This window comes from Triplophysa rosa, linkage group LG19, assembly GCF_024868665.1.
Source record: "Triplophysa rosa linkage group LG19, Trosa_1v2, whole genome shotgun sequence".
Taxonomy (NCBI): Eukaryota; Metazoa; Chordata; class Actinopteri; order Cypriniformes; family Nemacheilidae; genus Triplophysa; species Triplophysa rosa.
Window position 1 is genome coordinate 6,196,158 of NC_079908.1, and position 24,600 is coordinate 6,220,757.

The window sequence follows — 24,600 nt, forward strand, 5'->3', positions numbered from 1 at the left end:
AAACGCCTCCCTCTGGCGCCATCTCCTGGATGGGTATGCGCCACTGCACTGTCGCAATTTTGTATAATCACGACATACTAAACCATCCTTTCAAAAGAGGCATTGGAGTGCGACCGACCGTCAAAATAAGAAATATATATATATGAATCATTTTTAGGTCTTTCATTTCGAAATCCTAAATGATAACAAATAATGAGCGTGAGCGATCTGGAAAAGAGCATCTTCGTAGGAAACATACACAGCTGTGTGACGGAGGAAATCCTGTTTGAGTTGTTTCTGCAGGTGAGCTGATATCTCAGTCGTTATCTGTTCAAACTTACAATGATTCACTAGTAAAATTGTTGAAAAACTTTTTATTGATATAATTATTATATCGGTTTTCTTTTTGATCATTGGAGGCATACATATTCATAGTTAAATGTATATTTCTTTATAAAACCCAAGTTTATTAGAAAGATTAAGTTATTCGTCTGAATCGAACATATTTTTGTCCACACGTTTGTTGTAGGTTTTTAAGAGGACTGTTTCATTAGGAGTGTTCGACTTGTGCAGACTGATAAGCACAGGGCATCAAAGTATCGCGAGATTCGAACGCTATTTTACACATCTATGGTGCGTTCATATCGCTCTCGCGATAATTTGACACCACACGCTGATGGTTCTGCGCAGAGCCGCATGAAGTCGCCTATAATAACGTTTAGCTAATATTGAATTATTTCGTAAACAAATGATTTTGCTACTACGTAATAATTTGATTCCCTCACCAGGCCGGGCCAGTAGAAAAGGTGCATATATTCAGAAATGGGCATCAGATGCCATATGGAGTGGTTTACTATAAACATGCCGAGGCGGTTCCCTATGCTGTTGAACTTCTGGATGGGATCTGGATCTATGGACAGCCGATCAAGTTACAGTGTAAATATGGTGGGTAACTCGAAAGATCAGTTTTAAATGTGTTATCTTGAGCACTCAACAACAGAATGTTTTTATTGCACTGATTTTAGGAAGACATTATCAGGAAAATGACATTTGGTGTACTACAGGCATGGACAGTGGAGTGATAGCAAACAGGTGTGTCACATTATAAATATTATTACACTGAAGTGACATGCACTTGTGTAAGTACAGTTGTGTAAGTTTATTGTTAACGCCGTCCCCTACTATACTCACTTTTTAACATAACACCTATGTTAGCTCAGGGTATATTAAAGGAATAGTTCACCCCAAAAATGAAAATTCTGTCATCATTTACTCACCCTCTTGTCGTTTCAAACCTGTGTGACTTTTTTTTTCTGCGAAGCACAAAAGAAGATAACTTCGTAACACAGTGGTTCTCAAACTGGTGACCCCAAGATGGATCCAGGGGGGCCGGACCACAGATTTTGTGGCATTTTATGAAATATAGACATTTATCATACATCTTATGCAATCAAACATCACAAAAATAAGAAGAATTGATGTTCCAGCATTGTATAACTGAATATGTTTTTGGTTTAAATAACATTTTAGATTGTAAGTCTTTATTTGGGGGGCAAAGTGATGTATCTACACAAAGGGGGCCTTTCATCAAAAATGTTTGAGAACCACTGTCCTAACAAAATGATTGATTTTAATTGTATTTTATATTCTAATATTACTTATCATGTATTATCTATTAACGAAATAAACGACATGTATTATTTCTATTCTCTCTGTATGTTTTCTATACAGCAAGGGTGCCGTGCACAGGGACGATATGGCTTCGGATGTAAATAACAGTCTAGGTGTTGAGAACCATTGTAAAACACCACACGGCTGGAGTGACATGGTAACCCGAACATTTCTGAATGGCTTCAAGTTAGCACTTTTCAGTGTGATATTTCATATTTTCATTGTTTAATTTTCTAACAAACAACATCTTCGAAGGCAATGTAAAATAAGTAGCCAATCTTTTTCATTCTCTATGTCTTAGCCGCTCAACAGATCCTATGATATGTGCCTTTCAGTTGTGCCAGCGGCTGTGTGGTACAGTCCACCCCTCCAGCAGTGGATGGAGTCTGGATACCCCCCTGGACATCCAACCAGGATGAACAGTCCTGGTTCTTTAGGTCATCTAATACCAATGCGGGTTGTGCAAATGTGAGTTTAATGAGTAACAAACATAAACACAGAAAACTGTAAAAATGTGGTGATGTAAATTATTATTTTGCTGTCTTAGATTATGTACAATGAACAACTGTTACAAGCACTGTACAAATACACAAATATTATACTCCTGAAACAGAATGTAATGTCTGTAATATCTTCTTTAATAATAAATTTCTCTAAAGGCATGTCATGGTCTCTTTGTACGTGTAAGAACAGATGTATTTATCTGACTGCTTGCTGATGAATCTTGTTTTACATGAATGTTCGGTGGGACTTTGCATCTCTTGTTGCTAAATCAGGTGCGGTAATGAAAACGTCAATAGCAAAATGAATGATTGATCTGTTTTGTTTCTATGTAATGACAGTTTTACGAGGGAATAAAATGACGTGTTGTATATAGGATGACAGTTCAGTCATTTGAACAGTCATATCAAAAGGTCGCTCTCTCATACCGTGTTGTGGGTAGGGCAGTCATCTGAGTTTAGAGGTGTTGTATAAAAACACAGCAGATGTTATAATACACGCTATTATCAAAAGTGAGATTTCACCACCTGATTAGAAGCGATTTGTCAAAATCTGAAATAAATAGATTTGATAGAATAGGATTAAGTGCTAAGAAGTCACATCTCTGTTTTGAGTTCACTTTATGGTCTTGTTTATCTACAGTCTTGCCTACCGGCTTGGTTTCCGCCTAATGGAAATGCTGATAAAAGTACTCAATAAAAAATTATTACCAGGTTATATAAGAGAGACACGGGGAAGACAAGAGACAAACGAGAAACCTCCTCCAGATACTGTCCCATTACAATTACAAAAACCTGTTGCGATTTAAACTTAAAGTCTTGAGGGAAAGTTGTTGGTGTAAATATGTCTAGGAGAGGTAGTCGTCTGTCATCCGTGGAGGTGCTGCTTTTGCTGCTGGTGGTTGTTCTGTTTGTGGTGTGTGTGAGTCTTATTGCCGTCTCTTGGCTTGCGCTGGACAAAAATGGTATGAAATACTTTTTTACTTTTAGTATATAATTACTAGATGTTCTTTGGTATTTTATTTTTTGGGTAATCTCACCATGAGAAAGTCAAATACGGCTTTATAATGTACTAATACTGTATGCATGTGGTGAGCTAAGATTTGGTTTCCATTTAGCTTCAGGACAGGATGAATCAGGTTCAGAGTTTACTGGGCGACTTGTTATCACAAGTGGAGTCGTTTTCACAGCGGATCTCCTCAACAGAAGCAGTGTGCAGTTTAAAGCCTTGGCTTATGATACTGAGCAGCAGGTACGTTTGCCATTCATGTAGTTATTTGGGATTTTCCGAATGAATGTTTGATGTATTGACACTTTTTATACTGCATCATACTACGGGTTTTCAAATCGGGGTCCAGGAGGCCTTCAGAAAATTCTAGGGGGTCCGCAGAAAATCTCGGAGAAAAAAAAAGACCGAATATTATAACCGTTTCATTTAGAAGTGTTCATATTAAGTGTTAATCTCTTCTTGCTTGCTATGCATTGCCAGAATTGTTAATTTTTCATCTTTATAGTGTGAGTTTTTCTCACTAGTCACTGGGCTTTGTGGAGTAGTCTTTGCAAAGATGAAATGAAAATGTCAGGAAGGGGGTCCAAACAAAAGATTCATCATATTTGGGGGTCCCTCACATCATAACGTTTGAAAACCCGCTGTTACTTTGCAGTAACTTACCATTTCATATATATTATCTATATTTGGTATATATTTTATACATTGTTACATTTTTGGAAGTTTTGATTTGGGAAGTTTAGTTAAAAAGTAAACGTAGTTCGTCTATTACAATGCAATTTCCAACAGTTAAACTCAGACTTTTATGATGCAGTCAGTGTTTCAGTATGATAAAGAAGACGTGTTTTGTTGCTTGCTTGTAGATAAATGAAGCCTACAGTCGTAGTTCCCTTAAAGAGCAGTTTCAAAGCTGCAAGATTAATGAATTCAGGTAAGACTGTCTAACCAAACTTTGTATGGGTTATTCTTAAAACAAGAAAAAAATTTTTTTTGGCAATTTGTTAAAATAAAAAACTGCTATGCGAGTTTTTCCCTCCTAGTTTAATTATATTGTTTTAAGAACAACATACAATTTAATTAAGATCATTTTTTCTTTGTCGTTTCATTATTAGTACATATAAATGATGTTAACATAACATAACATTCTTTTCAGCGAGGGCAGTGTTGTTGTGCACTTTGACGTCCTCTTCCGTGCTGTTCTGGATTCTAACACGGCACTAGAAGGGTTGATAGATGGTTTAAAACAGGGTGACACTGGATCTAATGAAGGACTTGTGATTGACAGCAGCAGTGTACAGATCTCAGGCACTGCACGTTTCTTATCTGTACAGTTTTGTCTGAAGACTTTCATGTTGCCAAAGAGTTTTTACAAAACTATTTGATCCAGAGTTTACATAATTCTGTTATGTGTCCTCAGATAAAGAAAGTACAACACAGAGGCCATCTACAACTAAACCAGGTAAGATGTTTTATGTTGTTGTGATGTTGACTATTGTTACAATGTATGGACTCACTTAATATAATGAGAATCCATTTAGAAAAAAAAGGTTAATACCTTAAAAGGCTGCTTGATAAAATGCCATTTTTTATTTTATTTTATTTTTTAGTCACAACATAATAACATAATTTCATAGTTTTGATCAGTTTTCTATTATTCTAAAATATCACATATATTAATAAAGAATGAGTAAAAGCTATTATGACAAAAATGAAAATTCTGTCATCATTAAGTCACCCTCGGGTTGTTCCAAACCTGTATACATTTCTTTGTTCTGCTAAACACAAAGGAAGACATTTGGAAGAATGTCAGTAACAAAACAGATCTCATCCCCCATTTACTGCCATAGTAGGGAAAATAAATACTACGGGAGTCAATGGGGGATGAGATCTGTTTGGTTTTTGAAGTGATTTACTCCTTTAAAAATCGTGTAGTGTGTGATGGCAACAGACTTAAAAATCAGCGAACAAAATCAAGCTCATAATAAACTGAAAGAAATGGAAAAGCTTTATACTGAAAAAGGAGAAATATCACAAACCGTCTTAATAAACTCTGGCGTTTATGAGCATAAGCTAAACAATTCCAAAAAACAGCTTAAATACATGAAACATGGCAACACTGATGACCCAGCCTTTTCAATGGTGGTGTATATACATATATTTTTGAATGAAACAGCATCTTTATCATTATAATGATGACTATAATGTTTTCCTGTAATGTTATAATGTTTGTTATGTATGTTTTGTCCGTCACTGCAGTGAAGTGTCCAGATCAACAGAAAGCATGTGTGGATGGTACATGTATATCTACAAATCAGTTCTGTGATGGAATAAACGACTGTCCTGACAGCTCAGATGAGCATCAAAGTGTCTGTGGTATGTATTTAGCCACATATGTAACCCAATATAGATATAAAAAAGAAAGACGATGTCAGTTGCCTGAAAGTGTATATGAATGTTAGATGTGTTTTCTGCCCTATAGCGACTGTGTGCGATGGACAGTTTCTTCTGCTCGATCCGACTGGATCCTTCCGCTCTAAAAACTTTCCGCAGGAATACGACAGTGACATGACGTGTCGTTGGGTCATACGGTACTGCAACGCTTCATTCATACCATAATAACCCACAAAATACATTTAAAAAATGAATGTAAAAAAGTTAATGTAAGGTACTGTAAGTAACAAACATATAGTGTGAAATGTAATGTTTCACTAAAGCTTTCATTCCACCCACAGTGTGAACGACGGCCTAGCCATCAAAATAACCTTCCATACTTTTCATACGGAGGAAGACATTGATGTTCTGGACCTGTATGAGGGAACGGGACTGACGAAAAATTTAACATGTGGGTAAACGATATTAAGTTCATTGGCTGTAAATCTTTAAAAAGTTGTTTGAAATCGAGTGTATTGACAGTAGACTCTTTCTCAGATTCTCTCTCGGGAATGGCTCCTGGAAACATCTGGCTTTTATCTCATGATGCCACGGTTGAATTTCACACAGACTTCATTAACAACTTTCAGGGCTTCAATGCTAGTTACACAGAAGAGAACATCAGTCATCTCTCGAGTGGGTATCGCTTTCAGCAGAACCTGTACATATCAAGTCACCATTAAATGTTAATACTAAACGTCAAGAACTATTAACATACTGAGTTTCTAATCTTTGGCAGATGAAGACAAGATAAACTGTTCGTTTGAAGAAGATTTCTGTTTCTGGAGGCAGGAACTTAAACATGATCATGGAGACTGGTTGAGAGGCCGAGGCTCTATTCCTCCACTTGGCACCGGCCCGAGTTTTGATCACACGCTGGCCAACCGATCAGGTGCCCTTCAATAATACAACTGTTTGAAGGTCCAGCGTGTAATTTTTTGGAGGATCTATTGACAGAAATGCAATATAATATACATAACTATGGCTGCGTCCGAAATCGTCTACTTCCATACTGTATAGTAGGCGAAAATGAGTCATGAATAGTATGTCCGAAACCTCAGTATGCAAAAAAACAGTAGGCGAGAAATACCCGGATGGTCTACTATTTCCGCCGAGATTCGTGAGTGTGGATCGGATGGACACTTATCTATCCCATGATGCCACGGGAGCTGAGCAACGGTCAAATTTCAAAAGTAAATCAAATAAATATAACGAGAAAACTTTAATGCAGACGTCCGTTTTTAATGTAAGTGCCAATAAATTTCTCCTGACTAAATTATGTTTTTATCAACGCTCACGTGTAGGTTGTTGTTAATACGTCATAGGTCAAAGAGCATACAGGTCACATGACCATAAAACATGGCGGACGCAGTATGTCCGAAATGTATTCATACTACACCCACTCAAACTATATAGAACGTACTGTTTTAACGGCTGATAGGTAGGTACTTATGTAAATTCAGTACGTAGTGTCACAGTATGCGATTTCGGACGCAGCCTATGTGTTCAGAGGTGTATAAAGACCTTACATAATGAAGCGTTTTGTTTTTATTATCTTAGAATGAGCTATTTCTATCTACATACGCCGCGGGTTCCCTTACATGCAATTCACGATTTTGTTTCTACAGTAGCCCTAAAGGGACAAACCGCTCTACAGAACGCGTTTCATAAATTCGTTATCTCCTTCGGCAAAGAAGTGAAAACGTGAAGACATCTCCGCTGTAGTGCTTCGAATGGGCGGGGTGGAGTGAGCCGTTGGTTGCAATTCGCAACCTCACCACTAGATGCCGCTACATTTCATACACAGGACCTTTAAATGTTTATATTTTCTAAATGCGACTTTGTCAATATTTTGGAGCACACTAGTTCATAGATATCCATAAAGTTAACATATTCAAAAGCAAAAAACTTACATTTCTAGTTCATGGGGACTTTATTATTGTTATTTTTTTTAACATACATGTATTAAAACATTACACCTGACACAGATGTTTTTCTCTATTTAGGGTCCTACATAGTGACCCCTAGAAGTGCAGGAAGTTTGGAAAAGAAATTTCGTCTCTATAGTCTTCCACTGTCTCCTGTGAATGAATCTATGTGTCTGAGATTCTGGTTAGTTTTTTGATGTTTCACTTTTTGTGAATTTTCTTCGCTGACACCTTTGTGTCATTCTTTTTAGTTCCTTCCTTTGTTTGCATTATGATTCTGTAAGCGTGATTCAAATCTGATGGTGGTCTGTGTGCTCTTTAAGGTATCATATGTTTGGAGATGAAGTTTGGCGTCTGATAGTCACGACGGAGGAAGGATCTACTGTCACTGTCCTCTTTCAGAAGGAAGGGAACTATGGTGACAACTGGAACTACGGCCAAGCCACACTGAACAGCACAGCAAATGTTGTGGTCTGTACAAATCTACATCTGCAGATATTAAACAAATAAATCACATAATTGTACAAATTCAAGGATTGATGTTGTTTGTTTCCCAGGTTGTGTTTGAAGCACAGAAAAGGGCGGGCGTCCTGAATGATATCGCTCTCGATGACATCAGCATTGTGCCTGGTTCCTGTGGGGAGGGGCCTCCTGAGCCCACCCTGGTCCCCCCGCCCATCACTCCTCCTCCCATGCCAGGTAACAGAGGATCTGATTTACTAACACACTGTATTTAATCAACAATAATTGATCCTCACAGATTTCACAAACATCAAACTACTTCTTTACATTTTTATTCTGTTAAACAATAACCTGTATGACATCACAACTGTTGTATAAAGGTCCATTTTTCAGACTGGTTTTATCATTAAATTATTTATTATTATGCACAGTTAAATACTCTGATGTACTGTTGTTTTTCTGGTATAATAGCTGACTGTGGGGGTCCGTTTGACCTCTATGAGTCAAACTCAACATTCAGTTCTCCAAATTATCCACTTGGCTATGGATCGAAAGCTTCGTGTAAGTACTAAACACACACAGTGTCTTAAAATTAATCATGTAGAATCATTATGGAATAATCTATTATATAAACACAAACACCCTGATAATAGCTTGAGTATCTTTTATAAGGTATGTGGACTTTGCATGCTAAGGAAGGACAGAATATCCAGCTGCATTTTCAAGACGTTGCTTTGGAGGCTTCTTATGACATTTTAGAAGTTCGGGATGGTATAGAGCCCAATTCAGAATTATTAGGTGAGTCTGTTTGGAGCGTGAACAAGAATAGAAATGAGAAATCTGAGTATACAAATATAAGTTATGAATATTGTCGCTGTCCTTGTAAAACCTTGTATGTCCAAATTCACGTTATTTCAGGAAATGGAAAAAACGCTCCCTGTTGAAAAAAACAGCAAATGCTGGTGTGGTATTTTGATGCTGGTTTCCTGGTTTGTGCTGGTTTGACCTGGTTATGTGCTGGTTTAAACTGGTCATGTGCTGGTTTAAGCTGGTCATGTGCTGGTTTAAAATGGTCATATGCTGGTTTAAGCTGGTCATGTGCTGGTTTAAGCTGGTCATGTGCTGGTTTAAACTGGTCATGTGCTGGTTTAAGCTGGTCATGTGCTGGTTTAAAATGGTCATATGCTGGTTTAAGTTGGTCATGTGCTGGTTTAAGTTGGTCATGTGCTGGTTTAAATTGGTCATATGCTGGTTTAAGATGGTCATATGCTGGTTTAAACTGGTCATGTGCTGGTTTAAGCTGATCATGTGCTGGTTTAAGATGGTCATTTTCTGGTTTAAACTCGTCATGTGCTGGTTTAAGATGGTCATGTGCTGGTTTAAAATGGTCATGTGCTGGTTTAAAATGGTCATGTGCTGGTTTAAAATGGTCATGTGCTGGTTTAAAATGGTCATGTGCTGGTTTAAGATGGTCATATGCTGGTTTAAACTGGTCATATGCTGGTTTAAGATGGTCATATGCTGATTTAATCTGGTCATGTGCTGGTTTAAAGTGGTCATGTGCTGGTTTAAAGTGGTCATGTGCTGGTTTAAACTGGTCATGTGCTGGTTTAAACTGGTCATGTGCTGGTTTAAGCTGGTCATGTGCTGGTTTAAAATGGTCATATGCTGGTTTAAACTGGTCATATTGTCATGAAACGTGGGTAAGAACCCAATTGCAGGCAGCGGGGATGAAGGGGTTAACAAAATACTTTATTTAACAGAAAATAAACACAAAACAAAGACCCACGATGGGGTATAATAACACAACAGGATAATAACAGGACGTAGACTAAACTAACACTAAACTGAGATAAACAACACTAGACATAAACTAAACTGAACACTTACTTGACTGAGACAGGGGAATCCACAACAGGAACACAAACATGAGAAGACGGTAAGCACGACATGAAACCATATAGCAAACACACCAAACACAATGACCGAACACAGGACAAAGAAACATGAGGGAATATATAGGTAAGACAAACAAGGGATAATGACACCGGGCAGGTGTGGGTAATTAAACACTCAGGGGAAGATGACAAGGAAACGAGAGGAATGGGGCCGATGACAAGACACTGGAGAGAACGTATATTGTCAAACGGACAATAATATGTTTCTCTCCACACATAACCTAAGGACTCCGCCCCGATCCCACCACACGACTAGAATTTCATAAACAAGACGGTGGGACCGTGACAGAGCCCCCCCTTAATGAACACCCCCAGGTGTTCACCAAGGGGTTGAAAAACAAGACATGACAGACTGGGAGACAGACAGGACAAGGCAAAACAAAGAAAACAAAATCAAGGGCAAACATGACAAGACAACAACAGGACTTGGGTGGGACATCAAAAATAACAAACATGGGAGGGGGGAGGGACCTGTAATGTTATAATGTTTGTTATGTATGTTTTGTCCGTCACTGCAGTGAAGTGTCCAGATCAACAGAAAGCATGTGTGGATGGTACATGTATATCTACAAATCAGTTCTGTGATGGAATAAACGACTGTCCTGACAGCTCAGATGAGCATCAAAGTGTCTGTGGTATGTATTTAGCCACATATGTAACCCAATATAGATATAAAAAAGAAAGACGATGTCAGTTGCCTGAAAGTGTATATGAATGTTAGATGTGTTTTCTGCCCTATAGCGACTGTGTGCGATGGACAGTTTCTTCTGCTCGATCCGACTGGATCCTTCCGCTCTAAAAACTTTCCGCAGGAATACGACAGTGACATGACGTGTCGTTGGGTCATACGGTACTGCAACGCTTCATTCATACCATAATAACCCACAAAATACATTTAAAAAATGAATGTAAAAAAGTTAATGTAAGGTACTGTAAGTAACAAACATATAGTGTGAAATGTAATGTTTCACTAAAGCTTTCATTCCACCCACAGTGTGAACGACGGCCTAGCCATCAAAATAACCTTCCATACTTTTCATACGGAGGAAGACATTGATGTTCTGGACCTGTATGAGGGAACGGGACTGACGAAAAATTTAACATGTGGGTAAACGATATTAAGTTCATTGGCTGTAAATCTTTAAAAAGTTGTTTGAAATCGAGTGTATTGACAGTAGACTCTTTCTCAGATTCTCTCTCGGGAATGGCTCCTGGAAACATCTGGCTTTTATCTCATGATGCCACGGTTGAATTTCACACAGACTTCATTAACAACTTTCAGGGCTTCAATGCTAGTTACACAGAAGAGAACATCAGTCATCTCTCGAGTGGGTATCGCTTTCAGCAGAACCTGTACATATCAAGTCACCATTAAATGTTAATACTAAACGTCAAGAACTATTAACATACTGAGTTTCTAATCTTTGGCAGATGAAGACAAGATAAACTGTTCGTTTGAAGAAGATTTCTGTTTCTGGAGGCAGGAACTTAAACATGATCATGGAGACTGGTTGAGAGGCCGAGGCTCTATTCCTCCACTTGGCACCGGCCCGAGTTTTGATCACACGCTGGCCAACCGATCAGGTGCCCTTCAATAATACAACTGTTTGAAGGTCCAGCGTGTAATTTTTTGGAGGATCTATTGACAGAAATGCAATATAATATACATAACTATGGCTGCGTCCGAAATCGTCTACTTCCATACTGTATAGTAGGCGAAAATGAGTCATGAATAGTATGTCCGAAACCTCAGTATGCAAAAAAACAGTAGGCGAGAAATACCCGGATGGTCTACTATTTCCGCCGAGATTCGTGAGTGTGGATCGGATGGACACTTATCTATCCCATGATGCCACGGGAGCTGAGCAACGGTCAAATTTCAAAAGTAAATCAAATAAATATAACGAGAAAACTTTAATGCAGACGTCCGTTTTTAATGTAAGTGCCAATAAATTTCTCCTGACTAAATTATGTTTTTATCAACGCTCACGTGTAGGTTGTTGTTAATACGTCATAGGTCAAAGAGCATACAGGTCACATGACCATAAAACATGGCGGACGCAGTATGTCCGAAATGTATTCATACTACACCCACTCAAACTATATAGAACGTACTGTTTTAACGGCTGATAGGTAGGTACTTATGTAAATTCAGTACGTAGTGTCACAGTATGCGATTTCGGACGCAGCCTATGTGTTCAGAGGTGTATAAAGACCTTACATAATGAAGCGTTTTGTTTTTATTATCTTAGAATGAGCTATTTCTATCTACATACGCCGCGGGTTCCCTTACATGCAATTCACGATTTTGTTTCTACAGTAGCCCTAAAGGGACAAACCGCTCTACAGAACGCGTTTCATAAATTCGTTATCTCCTTCGGCAAAGAAGTGAAAACGTGAAGACATCTCCGCTGTAGTGCTTCGAATGGGCGGGGTGGAGTGAGCCGTTGGTTGCAATTCGCAACCTCACCACTAGATGCCGCTACATTTCATACACAGGACCTTTAAATGTTTATATTTTCTAAATGCGACTTTGTCAATATTTTGGAGCACACTAGTTCATAGATATCCATAAAGTTAACATATTCAAAAGCAAAAAACTTACATTTCTAGTTCATGGGGACTTTATTATTGTTATTTTTTTTAACATACATGTATTAAAACATTACACCTGACACAGATGTTTTTCTCTATTTAGGGTCCTACATAGTGACCCCTAGAAGTGCAGGAAGTTTGGAAAAGAAATTTCGTCTCTATAGTCTTCCACTGTCTCCTGTGAATGAATCTATGTGTCTGAGATTCTGGTTAGTTTTTTGATGTTTCACTTTTTGTGAATTTTCTTCGCTGACACCTTTGTGTCATTCTTTTTAGTTCCTTCCTTTGTTTGCATTATGATTCTGTAAGCGTGATTCAAATCTGATGGTGGTCTGTGTGCTCTTTAAGGTATCATATGTTTGGAGATGAAGTTTGGCGTCTGATAGTCACGACGGAGGAAGGATCTACTGTCACTGTCCTCTTTCAGAAGGAAGGGAACTATGGTGACAACTGGAACTACGGCCAAGCCACACTGAACAGCACAGCAAATGTTGTGGTCTGTACAAATCTACATCTGCAGATATTAAACAAATAAATCACATAATTGTACAAATTCAAGGATTGATGTTGTTTGTTTCCCAGGTTGTGTTTGAAGCACAGAAAAGGGCGGGCGTCCTGAATGATATCGCTCTCGATGACATCAGCATTGTGCCTGGTTCCTGTGGGGAGGGGCCTCCTGAGCCCACCCTGGTCCCCCCGCCCATCACTCCTCCTCCCATGCCAGGTAACAGAGGATCTGATTTACTAACACACTGTATTTAATCAACAATAATTGATCCTCACAGATTTCACAAACATCAAACTACTTCTTTACATTTTTATTCTGTTAAACAATAACCTGTATGACATCACAACTGTTGTATAAAGGTCCATTTTTCAGACTGGTTTTATCATTAAATTATTTATTATTATGCACAGTTAAATACTCTGATGTACTGTTGTTTTTCTGGTATAATAGCTGACTGTGGGGGTCCGTTTGACCTCTATGAGTCAAACTCAACATTCAGTTCTCCAAATTATCCACTTGGCTATGGATCGAAAGCTTCGTGTAAGTACTAAACACACACAGTGTCTTAAAATTAATCATGTAGAATCATTATGGAATAATCTATTATATAAACACAAACACCCTGATAATAGCTTGAGTATCTTTTATAAGGTATGTGGACTTTGCATGCTAAGGAAGGACAGAATATCCAGCTGCATTTTCAAGACGTTGCTTTGGAGGCTTCTTATGACATTTTAGAAGTTCGGGATGGTATAGAGCCCAATTCAGAATTATTAGGTGAGTCTGTTTGGAGCGTGAACAAGAATAGAAATGAGAAATCTGAGTATACAAATATAAGTTATGAATATTGTCGCTGTCCTTGTAAAACCTTGTATGTCCAAATTCACGTTATTTCAGGAAATGGAAAAAACGCTCCCTGTTGAAAAAAACAGCAAATGCTGGTGTGGTATTTTGATGCTGGTTTCCTGGTTTGTGCTGGTTTGACCTGGTTATGTGCTGGTTTAAACTGGTCATGTGCTGGTTTAAGCTGGTCATGTGCTGGTTTAAAATGGTCATATGCTGGTTTAAGCTGGTCATGTGCTGGTTTAAGCTGGTCATGTGCTGGTTTAAACTGGTCATGTGCTGGTTTAAGCTGGTCATGTGCTGGTTTAAAATGGTCATATGCTGGTTTAAGTTGGTCATGTGCTGGTTTAAGTGCATGGCTGTTAAAATGTCATGTGCTGGTTTAAAATGGTCATGTGCTGGTTAAAATGTCATGGCTGTTTAAGATGTATATCTGTTTAAACTGCTGCTGTTAAATGGTCATGCTGATTTAATTGTCATGTCTGTAAAGTGGTCAGTGCTGGTTTAAAGTGGTCTTGTGCTGGTTTAAACTGGTCATGTGCGGTTTAACTGGTCTGTGTGTTTAAGCTGTCATGTGCTAAATGTCATATGCTGGTTAAACTGGTCATATGTCATGAAACGTGGGTAAGAACCCAATTGCAGGCAGCGGGGATGAAGGGGTTAACAAAATACTTATTTAACAGAAAATAAACACAAAACAAAGACCACGATGGGTATAATAACACAACAGGATAATAACAGACGTAGACTAAACTAACACTAAACTGAGATAAACAACACTAGACATAAACTAAACTGAACACTTACTTGACTGAGACAGGGGAATCCACAACAGGAACACAAACATGAGAAGACGGTAAGCACGACATGAAACCATATAGCAAACACACCAAACACAATGACCGAACACAGGACAAAGAAACATGAGGGAATATATAGGATAAGACACAGGGCAGGTGTGGGTAATTAAACACTCAGGGGAAGATGACAAGGAAACGAGAGGAATGGGGCCGATGACAAGACACTGGAGAGAACGTATATTGTCAAACGGACAATAATATGTTTCTCTCCACACATAACCTAAGGACTCCGCCCCGATCCCACCACACGACTAGAATTTCATAAACAAGACGGTGGGACCGTGACAGAGCCCCCCCTTAATGAACACCCCCAGGTGTTCACCAAGGGGTTGAAAAACAAGACATGACAGACTGGGAGACAGACAGGACAAGGCAAAACAAAGAAAACAAAATCAAGGGCAAACATGACAAGACAACAACAGGACTTGGGTGGGACATCAAAAATAACAAACATGGGAGGGGGGAGGGACCAAACAAGGGCCCATAGGGGGCCGTCCATAGGGGTGGGGAAAAGTCCCAGTCCCCGGCTGCGCCTGAGGGCGCGGAGTCCTGGGGGATTTAGGGGGAGTCCTGGAGGGGACAGTCTTTGGCCCTGGCAGTTTCCCAGGGGCCGGCTGGACAGGGCTTGACGCCGGCTGGAAGGCCGGCTGGACATGGCTTGACGCCGGCTGGAAGGCCGGCTGGACATGGCTTGACGCCGGCTGGAAGGCCGGCTGGACATGGCTTGACGCCGGCTGGATCACCGGACTGGACGCCGGCTGCACCGGACTGGACACAGGGCTGGACACAAGACTGGACACAGGCCTGGACACATGACTGGACACAAGACTGGACACAGGCCTGGACACAAGACTGGACACAAGACTGGACACAAGACTGGACACAGGACTGGACACCGGCTGCACCAGACTGGACGCTGGCTGGACCACCGGACTGGACGACGGCTGGACCACTCGACTGGACGCCGGCTGCACCGGACTGGACGCCGGCTGGACCACCGGACTGGACGCCGGCTGGACCACCGGACTGGATGCCGGCTGGATCACCGGACTGGACGCCGGCTGGATCACCGGACTGGACGCCTGCTGGATCACCGGACTGGACGCCAGCTGGACCACCGGACTGGACGCCGGATAGGACATCGGCAGCACCATCGGACTGGACGCCGGCTGGACCACCGGACTGAACACCGGCCGGATCTCCGGTTGCACCGGACTGGACGCCGGCTGCACCGGAGTGGTAGCCGGCTGCACTGGACAGCATGTTCCCCCGTAACGCTCCTTCCTCCTTTTCCGCACCACCGGGTCTGCAGCCATATTTGGCTGACCCGTGGGGACCGGAGGTAATTCAGCGTTGGGGGAACCCCCAGACGTCATCCCCGAGTCCTTCCTTCCCCACTCGCCACGCGTCGCCACCAGGAGAACCGGGAACCGTGGAGCTCCAGCCAGAGGGTACTGAGTCCCCCCGGGCAGCGGCAGCCAGGACGAGACCCCCCGGGACGCTCGACCGTGGAGCGGAAGTTCCAAATGGAACTCCACTCCCGGGATCATCCCGGTTGGCCACGTACCTGACCATATCCGCAAACCCGAGAGGAGCCAGCAGCCTCTTCTCCGACGGTGTGAGGCGCCGGGTGAGGCAGCAGTTGAAGATTGTCTTCAACTCCGCATCACTGAACCCGGTCGCCTCTGCCACCGCCGAGAATGCTCTGGCGAACTCCCGGTCCCCATAACTCCCCTGGCGGAACCCCAGTAGCAAGTGAGCCAGGCCAGATCGGGGAGACGACGCCTTGCCGTCCTTGGGAGCCTCCTGCTGGGTTCGACTGGTTCGGTCATTCTGTCATGAAACCGGGAAGAACCCAATTGCAGGCAGCGGGGATGAAGGGGTTAACAAAATACTTTATTTAACAGAAAGTAAAAACAAAAAAAAGACCCACGATGGGGTATAATAACACAACAGGATAATAACAGGACGTAGACTAAACTAACACTAAACTGAGATAAACAACACTAGACATAAACTAAACTGAACACTTACTTGACTGAGACAGGGGAATCCACAACAGGAACACAAACATGAGAAGACGGTAAGCACGACATGAAACCATATAGCAAACACACCAATCACAATGACCGAACACAGGACAAAGAAACATGAGGGATATATAGGTAAGACAAACAAGGGATAATGACACGGGGCAGGTGTGGGTAATTAAACACTCAGGGGAAGATGACAAGGAAACGAGAGGAATGGGGCCAATGACAAGACACTGGAGAGAACGTATATTATTGTCAAACGGACAACAATATGTTTCTCTCCACACATAACCTAAGACTCGCCGATCACCACACGACTAGAATTTCATAAACAAACGGTGGGACATAAACAGTGGGACCGTGACAATCATGCTGGTTTAAGATGGTCATGTGCTGTTTAAACTGGTCATGTGGTTTGTGGCTGCTTTTAAATGGTCATGTGCTGGTATAAAATGGTCATGTGCTGGTTTAAACATGGTCATATGGCTGGTTTTAAGTGGTCATATGCTGGTTTAAAGTAGTCATGTGCTGGTTTAACGTCATGTGCTGGTTTAAGATGGCTTTCTGGCTTTAAACTTCTCATTGCTTTAAGCTGGTCATAGGCTGGTTTAAACTGGTCATGTGCTGGTTTAAGCTGATCATGTGCTGGTTTAAGATGGTCATTTCTGGTTTAAACTGATCATGTGCTTGGTTTAAGAGCTGTCATGTCTGGTTTAAGNCTGGTCATGTGCTGGTTTAAAATGGTCATGTGCTGGTTTAAAATGGTCATGTGCTGGTTTAAAATGGTCATATGCTGGTTTAAACTGGTCATGTGCTGGTTTAAAGTGGTCATGTGCTGGTTTAAAATGGTCATGTGCTGGTTTAAACTGGTCATGTGCTGGTTTAAGCTGGTCATGTGCTGGTTTAAACTGGTCATATGCTGGTTTAAACTGGTCGTATGCTGGTTTAAGATGGTCGTGTGCTGGTTTAAGCTGGTCGTGTGCTGGTTTAAACTGGTCATGTGCTGGTTTAAACTGGTCATGTGCTGGTTTAAAATGGTCATGTGCTGGTTTAAAATGGTCATGTGCTGGTTTAAACTGGTCATGTGCTGGTTTAAGCTGGTCATGTGCTGGTTTAAAATGGTCATGTGCTGGTTTAAAATGGTCATGTGCTGGTTTAAACTGGTCATGTGCTGGTTTAAACTGGTCATGTGCTGGTTTAAACTGGTCATATGCTGGTTTAAACTCATCATGTGCTGGTTTAAGCTGGTCATGTGCCGGTTTAAGCTGGTCATGTGCTGGTTTAAAATGGTCATATGCTGGTTTAAACTCGTCATATTGCTGGTTTAAGATGGTCATAAACTGGTCCTTAGCTGGTTTAAGATGGTCAAACCAGCATCAAAACATACCTTACCCAGCATATGCTGTTTTTTCAACAGGGTGTACTTTTTAAATGATGAAATACTGTGTTGTCAAAGCTGACAAGCACTTTTTAATACTTTTTAGTGGTTAGATATTGGCAAAATCCAGTGACAAACATAAAGGGTGACTAATAATTATGATTTATGGCAAAAAATAAAAATAACAAATTATGGAGAGACAAGGTTTCAGAAGCACAGCAGCAATATATTAAGCATAAAGAGCCAGATGTTTATGAGAAGGAGCTGATTGTTTCAAGTCGTAAAATATAGATTATTTCCATAGGATTTGCTATTGAAAATACATTTGCATAGTACCTTTAGGCCCGATTTACATTTTGCGTCTTTTCCGTGTGCATATTCGCTATTTTAAATGTAGATTTTAAATTGCGGCAGGCACGCGCAAATAGGGGGCGACGCGCTCGCACATTTTCCTAGCAGCATCGGCGCCGCATCGAGGTGGATATAGTTCAACTTTTCGGAGTGCCGCGTGCGCACAGCGGGTCATTTGAAGAGAGAAAGTGGCACGGCTCGTGTTTTCCGCTCTGTTTTAGACACGAAATGTGAATCGGGCCTAAAGCATTAACGCTACTGTTTTCTTAACAGGATGTAAACAGAACAATTCACCTGTCACATTCACATTTAAAGATTCTAACATAAGTCTCCTGAAACCGAAGTTGTTATTAACTGAAAATACTTGATTCTATTGTAGTATTGGAAATAAATGAAACATGCTCCTTTTAATTTTCTGTCACAGTTTAGAGACCAACAGCATTTAGAAATATGCCATGACGGTCCTTAATGTGCCTCATTTCAGTGTATTTTTGGTGGATGTTTTTTTTCTTTTCCACAATGTTCAAACACAAAACAACAGAAAGTATTAAGAGAAGTGTGTGTCTTTATTTTCACAGCTGTCCTTACCGGGGATCGATCCTTCCCGGATCTCTTCTCCAAAACCTCCCAGATGACCGTCCTGTTTTTCACTGACGCATCGGGGAGTGAGAGAGGATTTCTAGCCAACTTCAGCACCGGCTTTCATCTCGGTCGACCGGGTATGTTTTACTCTTTTCATAAGCTGCCACACAGAATAGTCACACCATGGGGACTTAAAGGGATCATCATTTACTCGCCCTCAAGTTGTTCCAAATTTGTATACATTTCTTCGTTCTGATGAACACAGAGTAAGATATTTGGAAGAATGCTTGTAACCAGTTCTTGGCCACCCTTGACTACCCATGGAAAAATGTATTTGTAGATTTCTTTGTTCTGTAGGAAAGCAAACAGTTCTGGGGCACTTCCATTGTCATTTTTCCTACTATGATTGTCAATGGTGGCCAAGAACAAGATATTGGGAATTTTTGTCCTATTGCCTCATTGCCTTTCCTGTCGAAAGTACTGGAAAAGGTCGTACTTCATCAGTTATCTGCATTTCTCTCAGATCATGCTGTTGGTGACAGGTTTCAGTCAGGGTTCAGAGCTCGGCATAGTACTGAAACAGCTCTTAAAGTGTCCAACGACCTCCTGCTGATGTTAGATTCAGGGAATTCCCCTATCTTAATCTTATTAGATTTAACAGCTGCTTTTGATACAATCCATCATAAGATTCTTTTAGATCGCCTACAGCATGAAGGATCAATGGCACCGCCTTGTGTTGGTTTTCCTCCTGTTTGTCTAATAGGTCGATTTCAGTCACCATTGGTAATCATTCTTCTCCTGCAGCCCCTGTATTCTGTGGATTACCTCAAGGGTCAATTCTTAGTCCAGTCCTATACTCCTTATATATGTTACCCTTGGGGTCTATTTTTAGAAAATTTGGGATTACCTATCACTGCTACGCCGACGACACGCAACTGTATGCCCCTATAAACCTAGTGGATAAATCCTGTTCTACATTGGTCCAGTGCCTCACTGAAATAAAAGCATAGATGGCGAAGAACTTTCTCCACTTGAACGAGTCTAAAACCGAAGTCATTGTATTCGGACCTTTAAGTTCCAATCCACTTATCCATAGTCATCTAGGGTCCTTGTCTCAAAACATCCATCCCCATGCTAAAAACTTGGGTGTTGTTTTTGACTCAGAGATGAACTGTGTGAAACAGGTTAATTCAGTGGTGAAAACATGCTTCTACTTTATTCGGGTCATAGCTAAAATGAAACCTATGCTATCCATGAGTAATTTGGAGAAGATCATCCATGCTTTTGTCTCAACCAGGCTGGACTATTGTAATTCTTTGTACTCAGGACTGCCTCACTCAGCGGTACATAGGCTGCAGCTCGTGCAAAATGCAGCTACCAGATTATTGACTGGAGGGAAGAGGAGCGATAGAATAACCCCTATTTTAACTAAGTTAAAATGGTTACCGGTGATCCATAGGATTGATATTAAGGTATTAGTTATGATTTTTAAAACTCTTAATGGCCTTGCACCAGTGTATTTGTCAGACTTGATTACACTCTATAAACCGGGAAGAAATCTACGATCGGCCGATAAATTATTGCTCCAGGTTCCTCCGTCCAGATTAAAAAGGAAGGGGGACAGGGCCTTTTCAATAGCAGGGCCTCGCTTATGGAACAACCTTCCGTTAGCCATAGGATCTGTCCCATCTCTCTCTGCTTTCAAATCTGCATTGACTAAGCATTTCCTTAATATGTCGTTGGATCCTGATTAAGTAGGCTCCGGCAAAGTATTGCGGCACTCTAAACAGGCTTAGGAGAGCTGTAACATCTGTTTTGTCTTAATGTATTTCTGTATGTGTTTAGACGATTGAAGCTTTGTGTTTTGTGTTTCCTTTTTCTATTGTTATGTTTGGCTCTGTCCATTTTTTTTTTTTGTGTGTATGATTATCGGATGTATTGTACAGCACTTTGGGCTGCCCGTGTGGCAGCAGAAATGTGCTTTATAAGAAATAAACCAAACCAAACCAAACTGTTTGGTTACAAGCATTCTTCCAAATATCTTTCTCTGTGTTCATCAGAACAAAGACATGTATAAATATTTGGAACATCTCGAGGGTGAGTAAATGATGACAGAATTTTTATTTTTGAGTGAACTGTGCCTTTAACTGTCCCTTTAGTCTAAAGGTGTGCAAAAACTCTCGTCTACATGCAGAGCCGTGTCCGACTGGCCAGTTTCTGTGTGGCACGGGCGAGTGTGTGTCTGCTGCCAGCGTGTGTGATGGTGTTACACATTGTCCTGACGGCTCTGATGAAGCAGACTGTGGTAAGTTATTGGGTTCGATAACAAAACAAAGACGTCTTCTGCAATTGAAAAGTTGTTCACAGACTCTTTTATATTTCAGTGCATCTAATAACAGATAATGTAACCGATGATAGTCGACTCAGAATGCAAGTCCAGGATCATCTTTACACGGTCTGCTCTCAGAACTGGACTAGAGGACTGTCGGGGTTCTTTTGTCGCTACTTGGGCTACAGGTACTTCATGATGAAATAGTGGATCATGTCAGAAGTTGTTGTTATTACAGAATTACGGTTTGTTGTTATTACAGGTGGGGATATCATACATTATTAAAGATTAAGGATGGAGATGCTCCCTTTACTACGGTTGGTCTGAATGCTAATGGCACATTGGAACTGAAACCGAGGTGAACTACAGTACAACATTTTTGGTCTACACTTCATAAATTGTTTGCTGATTTTTTCAACTCCTATAAAATCAAATCCTTCTGTGTTTTTCCACAGTGAGAAATGTGTCAGCGAGAATATTGTTTCACTATACTGCAACAATTTCCGTAAGTTTTAAATCTGCGACTTACATTAGATTCGACATAAGACATAAAAACATCACAAAACAAGGCTTTCTGTTTGTTTTAGCATGTGGCGTCCTTAAAGTGCCCTCAAAAAGCGACACTGACAAGAATGCAGGAAGGGTGGTGGGAGGTCAGGCTGCTCAGAAAGGGGCGTGGCCGTGGATAGTGTCTCTGCATTGGCAGGGGGGTCACGTTTGTGGAGCCTCATTGATTGACAGCGAATGGTTGGTTACAGCCGCACATTGTGTTTATGGGTGAGTGCTGCTCAGCGGTTTTATTGTTATAACAATGACAAGTGAGACTAACTGAGAATGTTTTGATGTTGTAGAAAGAACGTTCATCTGTCAAACTGGGTAGCTGTTTTGGGTCTTCACACTCAGTTAGGTACGGATGAGCCTGACAGACAATACCGTACAATCGATAAGATTTTTATGAACCAACATTATAACAGGAGGACAAAGGATTCTGACATCGCGCTAATGCATTTGCAGACGCCTGCCAACTTCTCAGGTAGGCCTACTCACAGGCAACAATTCACTTGTATTTTTCTTTTAAGTGACATTTTTATATTACGGCTGTTTTTGACTTTATTCCAACATTTTAAAGCAAAATTAAAATAAAAAAGAAATTATATTTTGAAAAAATAAAGTCTTTTTTAGGATCATTTAAGATATTTTAAATGGTGATGTTTTCTTTGCGTGAAATAAGACCTATAGACGGTTTCATCTTAACAATATAAACAAACGTTAGTGCGCATGCGCACTTTTGTAACCCCATTTGAACTTCCGGTACACATTCACGAACAATAGAGTGGCGGTAGCAGAGAAGAACCGTTACTTGGCTAAACTTGTCTCTCCAATATTTTGAATTCAGCCTGCGATACCAAGCTCAACCGCTAGGTGTCAATGTCCCATACGATTTCTTTAAATGCGACCAAACTACAGGACCCATTCAACAAATTGTTTATTTAATAAAATGAACATACAACAAAATTCGACAAATCGTTTATTTAATATAATTATTATACAATAAAATAATAATAATACAAATTAATATTAACATAAATTAAATAATTTATAAATGGTTACATTATTAGACACTAGCCAAACACAAACCGGAAGTTAACTGGGGGTCAGGCGCGCGCCGCGCTTCCCATGAAACGGTCTATACATTTTTCATAATAGGATTTGCATATTAATTTCTTTTCGCTGCTGTCCTTCTGAAGCCTTGGATGTCCAAAATCAGTATTTTTCAGGAAATGGAAAAAACACTGTACTTTTAAAATGATTAAATATTAGGTTGTTAAACTTGACAAGCACTTTTAATAGAATTTTAATAATTGGTTAGATATTTGCAAAACCCACTGACAAACATAAAGGGTGTCTAATAGTATTGATTTATGGCAGAAAATAAAAATCACAAAATATGGAGATACAAGGTTTAATAAAGACAGCAGAGATTTAGACTTAAACTTGAACATAAATTATAAAAGTGAATTATTATGTTTCAGATTACGTTCAACCCATCTGCATACCAGAACATGGAACATTATTTAAAGAAGGCACAAAGTGTTTCATCGCTGGTTGGGGAAAACTATTTGAAGGCAGTAAGATGAGCACATCTCTTTTACATTCTCTCGTTTTATTGAAATATTTATTAAACTTTAACTGGTTTGAGGCATTATACAAACTAAGATTTAAATGTACCATATTTTTAAATTTCTTTTTATCTAAATGATTATCTGACTTTTTTCTGAAGCATTACATGTTATGCAGACTGAGATTTGAATTGTATGGTTGTTTATGAGCTGTTTATTTGTTTTTATTTGTGATGTCCAGGTTCAGCAGCTAATGTGTTACAGGAGGCTGTTGTACCGCTCATAAACAACACACAGTGTCAGCGGTGGCTGCCTGAGTACAACATCACAGATCAGATGGTGTGTGCTGGGTATCCTGAAGGTGGTGTGGACACCTGTCAGGTGTGTACATTTTAAACCATGAATAACTTTTAATCATGTAAACAAAGATGCTTTTGTGAATACATAACTGTTTAGACATTTCACAATATTTTGATTGAATATGATTTATTATAAATGACAGGGGGATTCTGGAGGTCCACTAATGTGTGAGGAGGACAACCATTGGGCCACTCTTGTGGGGGTGGCATCTTTTGGAAGAGGCTGCGGACAACCGCAGAGTCCTGGTGCATATGCGTACGTCAATCCTTATGTTGACTGGATTGCAGAGACACGACGTCTCTTCTCAGAATGGAACGGTCATTAAATATAAAATAAAGTTCCATCTTAAATAAATTGTTTCCTATGTGCTTCTGGACATGCCAGGCCTCAAGGGTCATGCTCTCCCTACTACCTGACTTGGTGTTTGCTGTGATCTGTGCACTTTATAGAGTTGCTTATGAGAACGCAAATATTAATGTGTATTTTTATGTAACCGGTATTCATCTAATTAAAAAAAAATCAGATGCATTCATTTTAGATGTAATATCTTGAATATCTTGTAATATTCCACGTTAATAAAATGACGATTTGTGAAATAAATAATTGTTTTTATACATGCCAATATTTATTTATACGTTTTATTTAAAACGTCTAAAAAAAGTCATGTCACGTGCGGAACTGTAAATATATAGTTTGTGAATCAC

General features: G+C 40.2%; 1 protein-coding gene across 1 annotated transcript; it reads left to right on the plus strand.

Moving 5' to 3' along the window:
* Positions 1–44: 44 nt before the first annotated feature.
* Positions 45–24,478, plus strand: tmprss15 (transmembrane serine protease 15). Its single transcript, XM_057360969.1, has 39 exons — positions 45–282; positions 768–924; positions 1,005–1,071; positions 1,711–1,807; positions 1,986–3,115; positions 3,269–3,402; positions 4,023–4,090; positions 4,313–4,464; positions 4,577–4,618; positions 5,416–5,532; positions 5,639–5,747; positions 5,892–6,001; positions 6,088–6,225; positions 6,329–6,481; positions 7,596–7,701; positions 7,841–7,988; positions 8,075–8,216; positions 8,451–8,540; positions 8,652–8,777; positions 10,456–10,572; positions 10,679–10,787; positions 10,932–11,041; positions 11,128–11,265; positions 11,369–11,521; positions 12,636–12,741; positions 12,881–13,028; positions 13,115–13,256; positions 13,491–13,580; positions 13,692–13,817; positions 19,084–19,224; positions 21,282–21,392; positions 21,472–21,604; positions 21,679–21,774; positions 21,872–21,921; positions 22,004–22,193; positions 22,268–22,449; positions 23,450–23,545; positions 23,778–23,917; positions 24,039–24,478. The coding sequence occupies exons 5-39, from the start codon at positions 2,995–2,997 to the stop codon at positions 24,219–24,221; spliced, it is 4,317 nt and encodes a 1,438-aa protein (XP_057216952.1). The 5' UTR covers positions 45–282; positions 768–924; positions 1,005–1,071; positions 1,711–1,807; positions 1,986–2,994; the 3' UTR covers positions 24,222–24,478.
* The last annotated feature ends 122 nt before the right edge of the window (positions 24,479–24,600 follow it).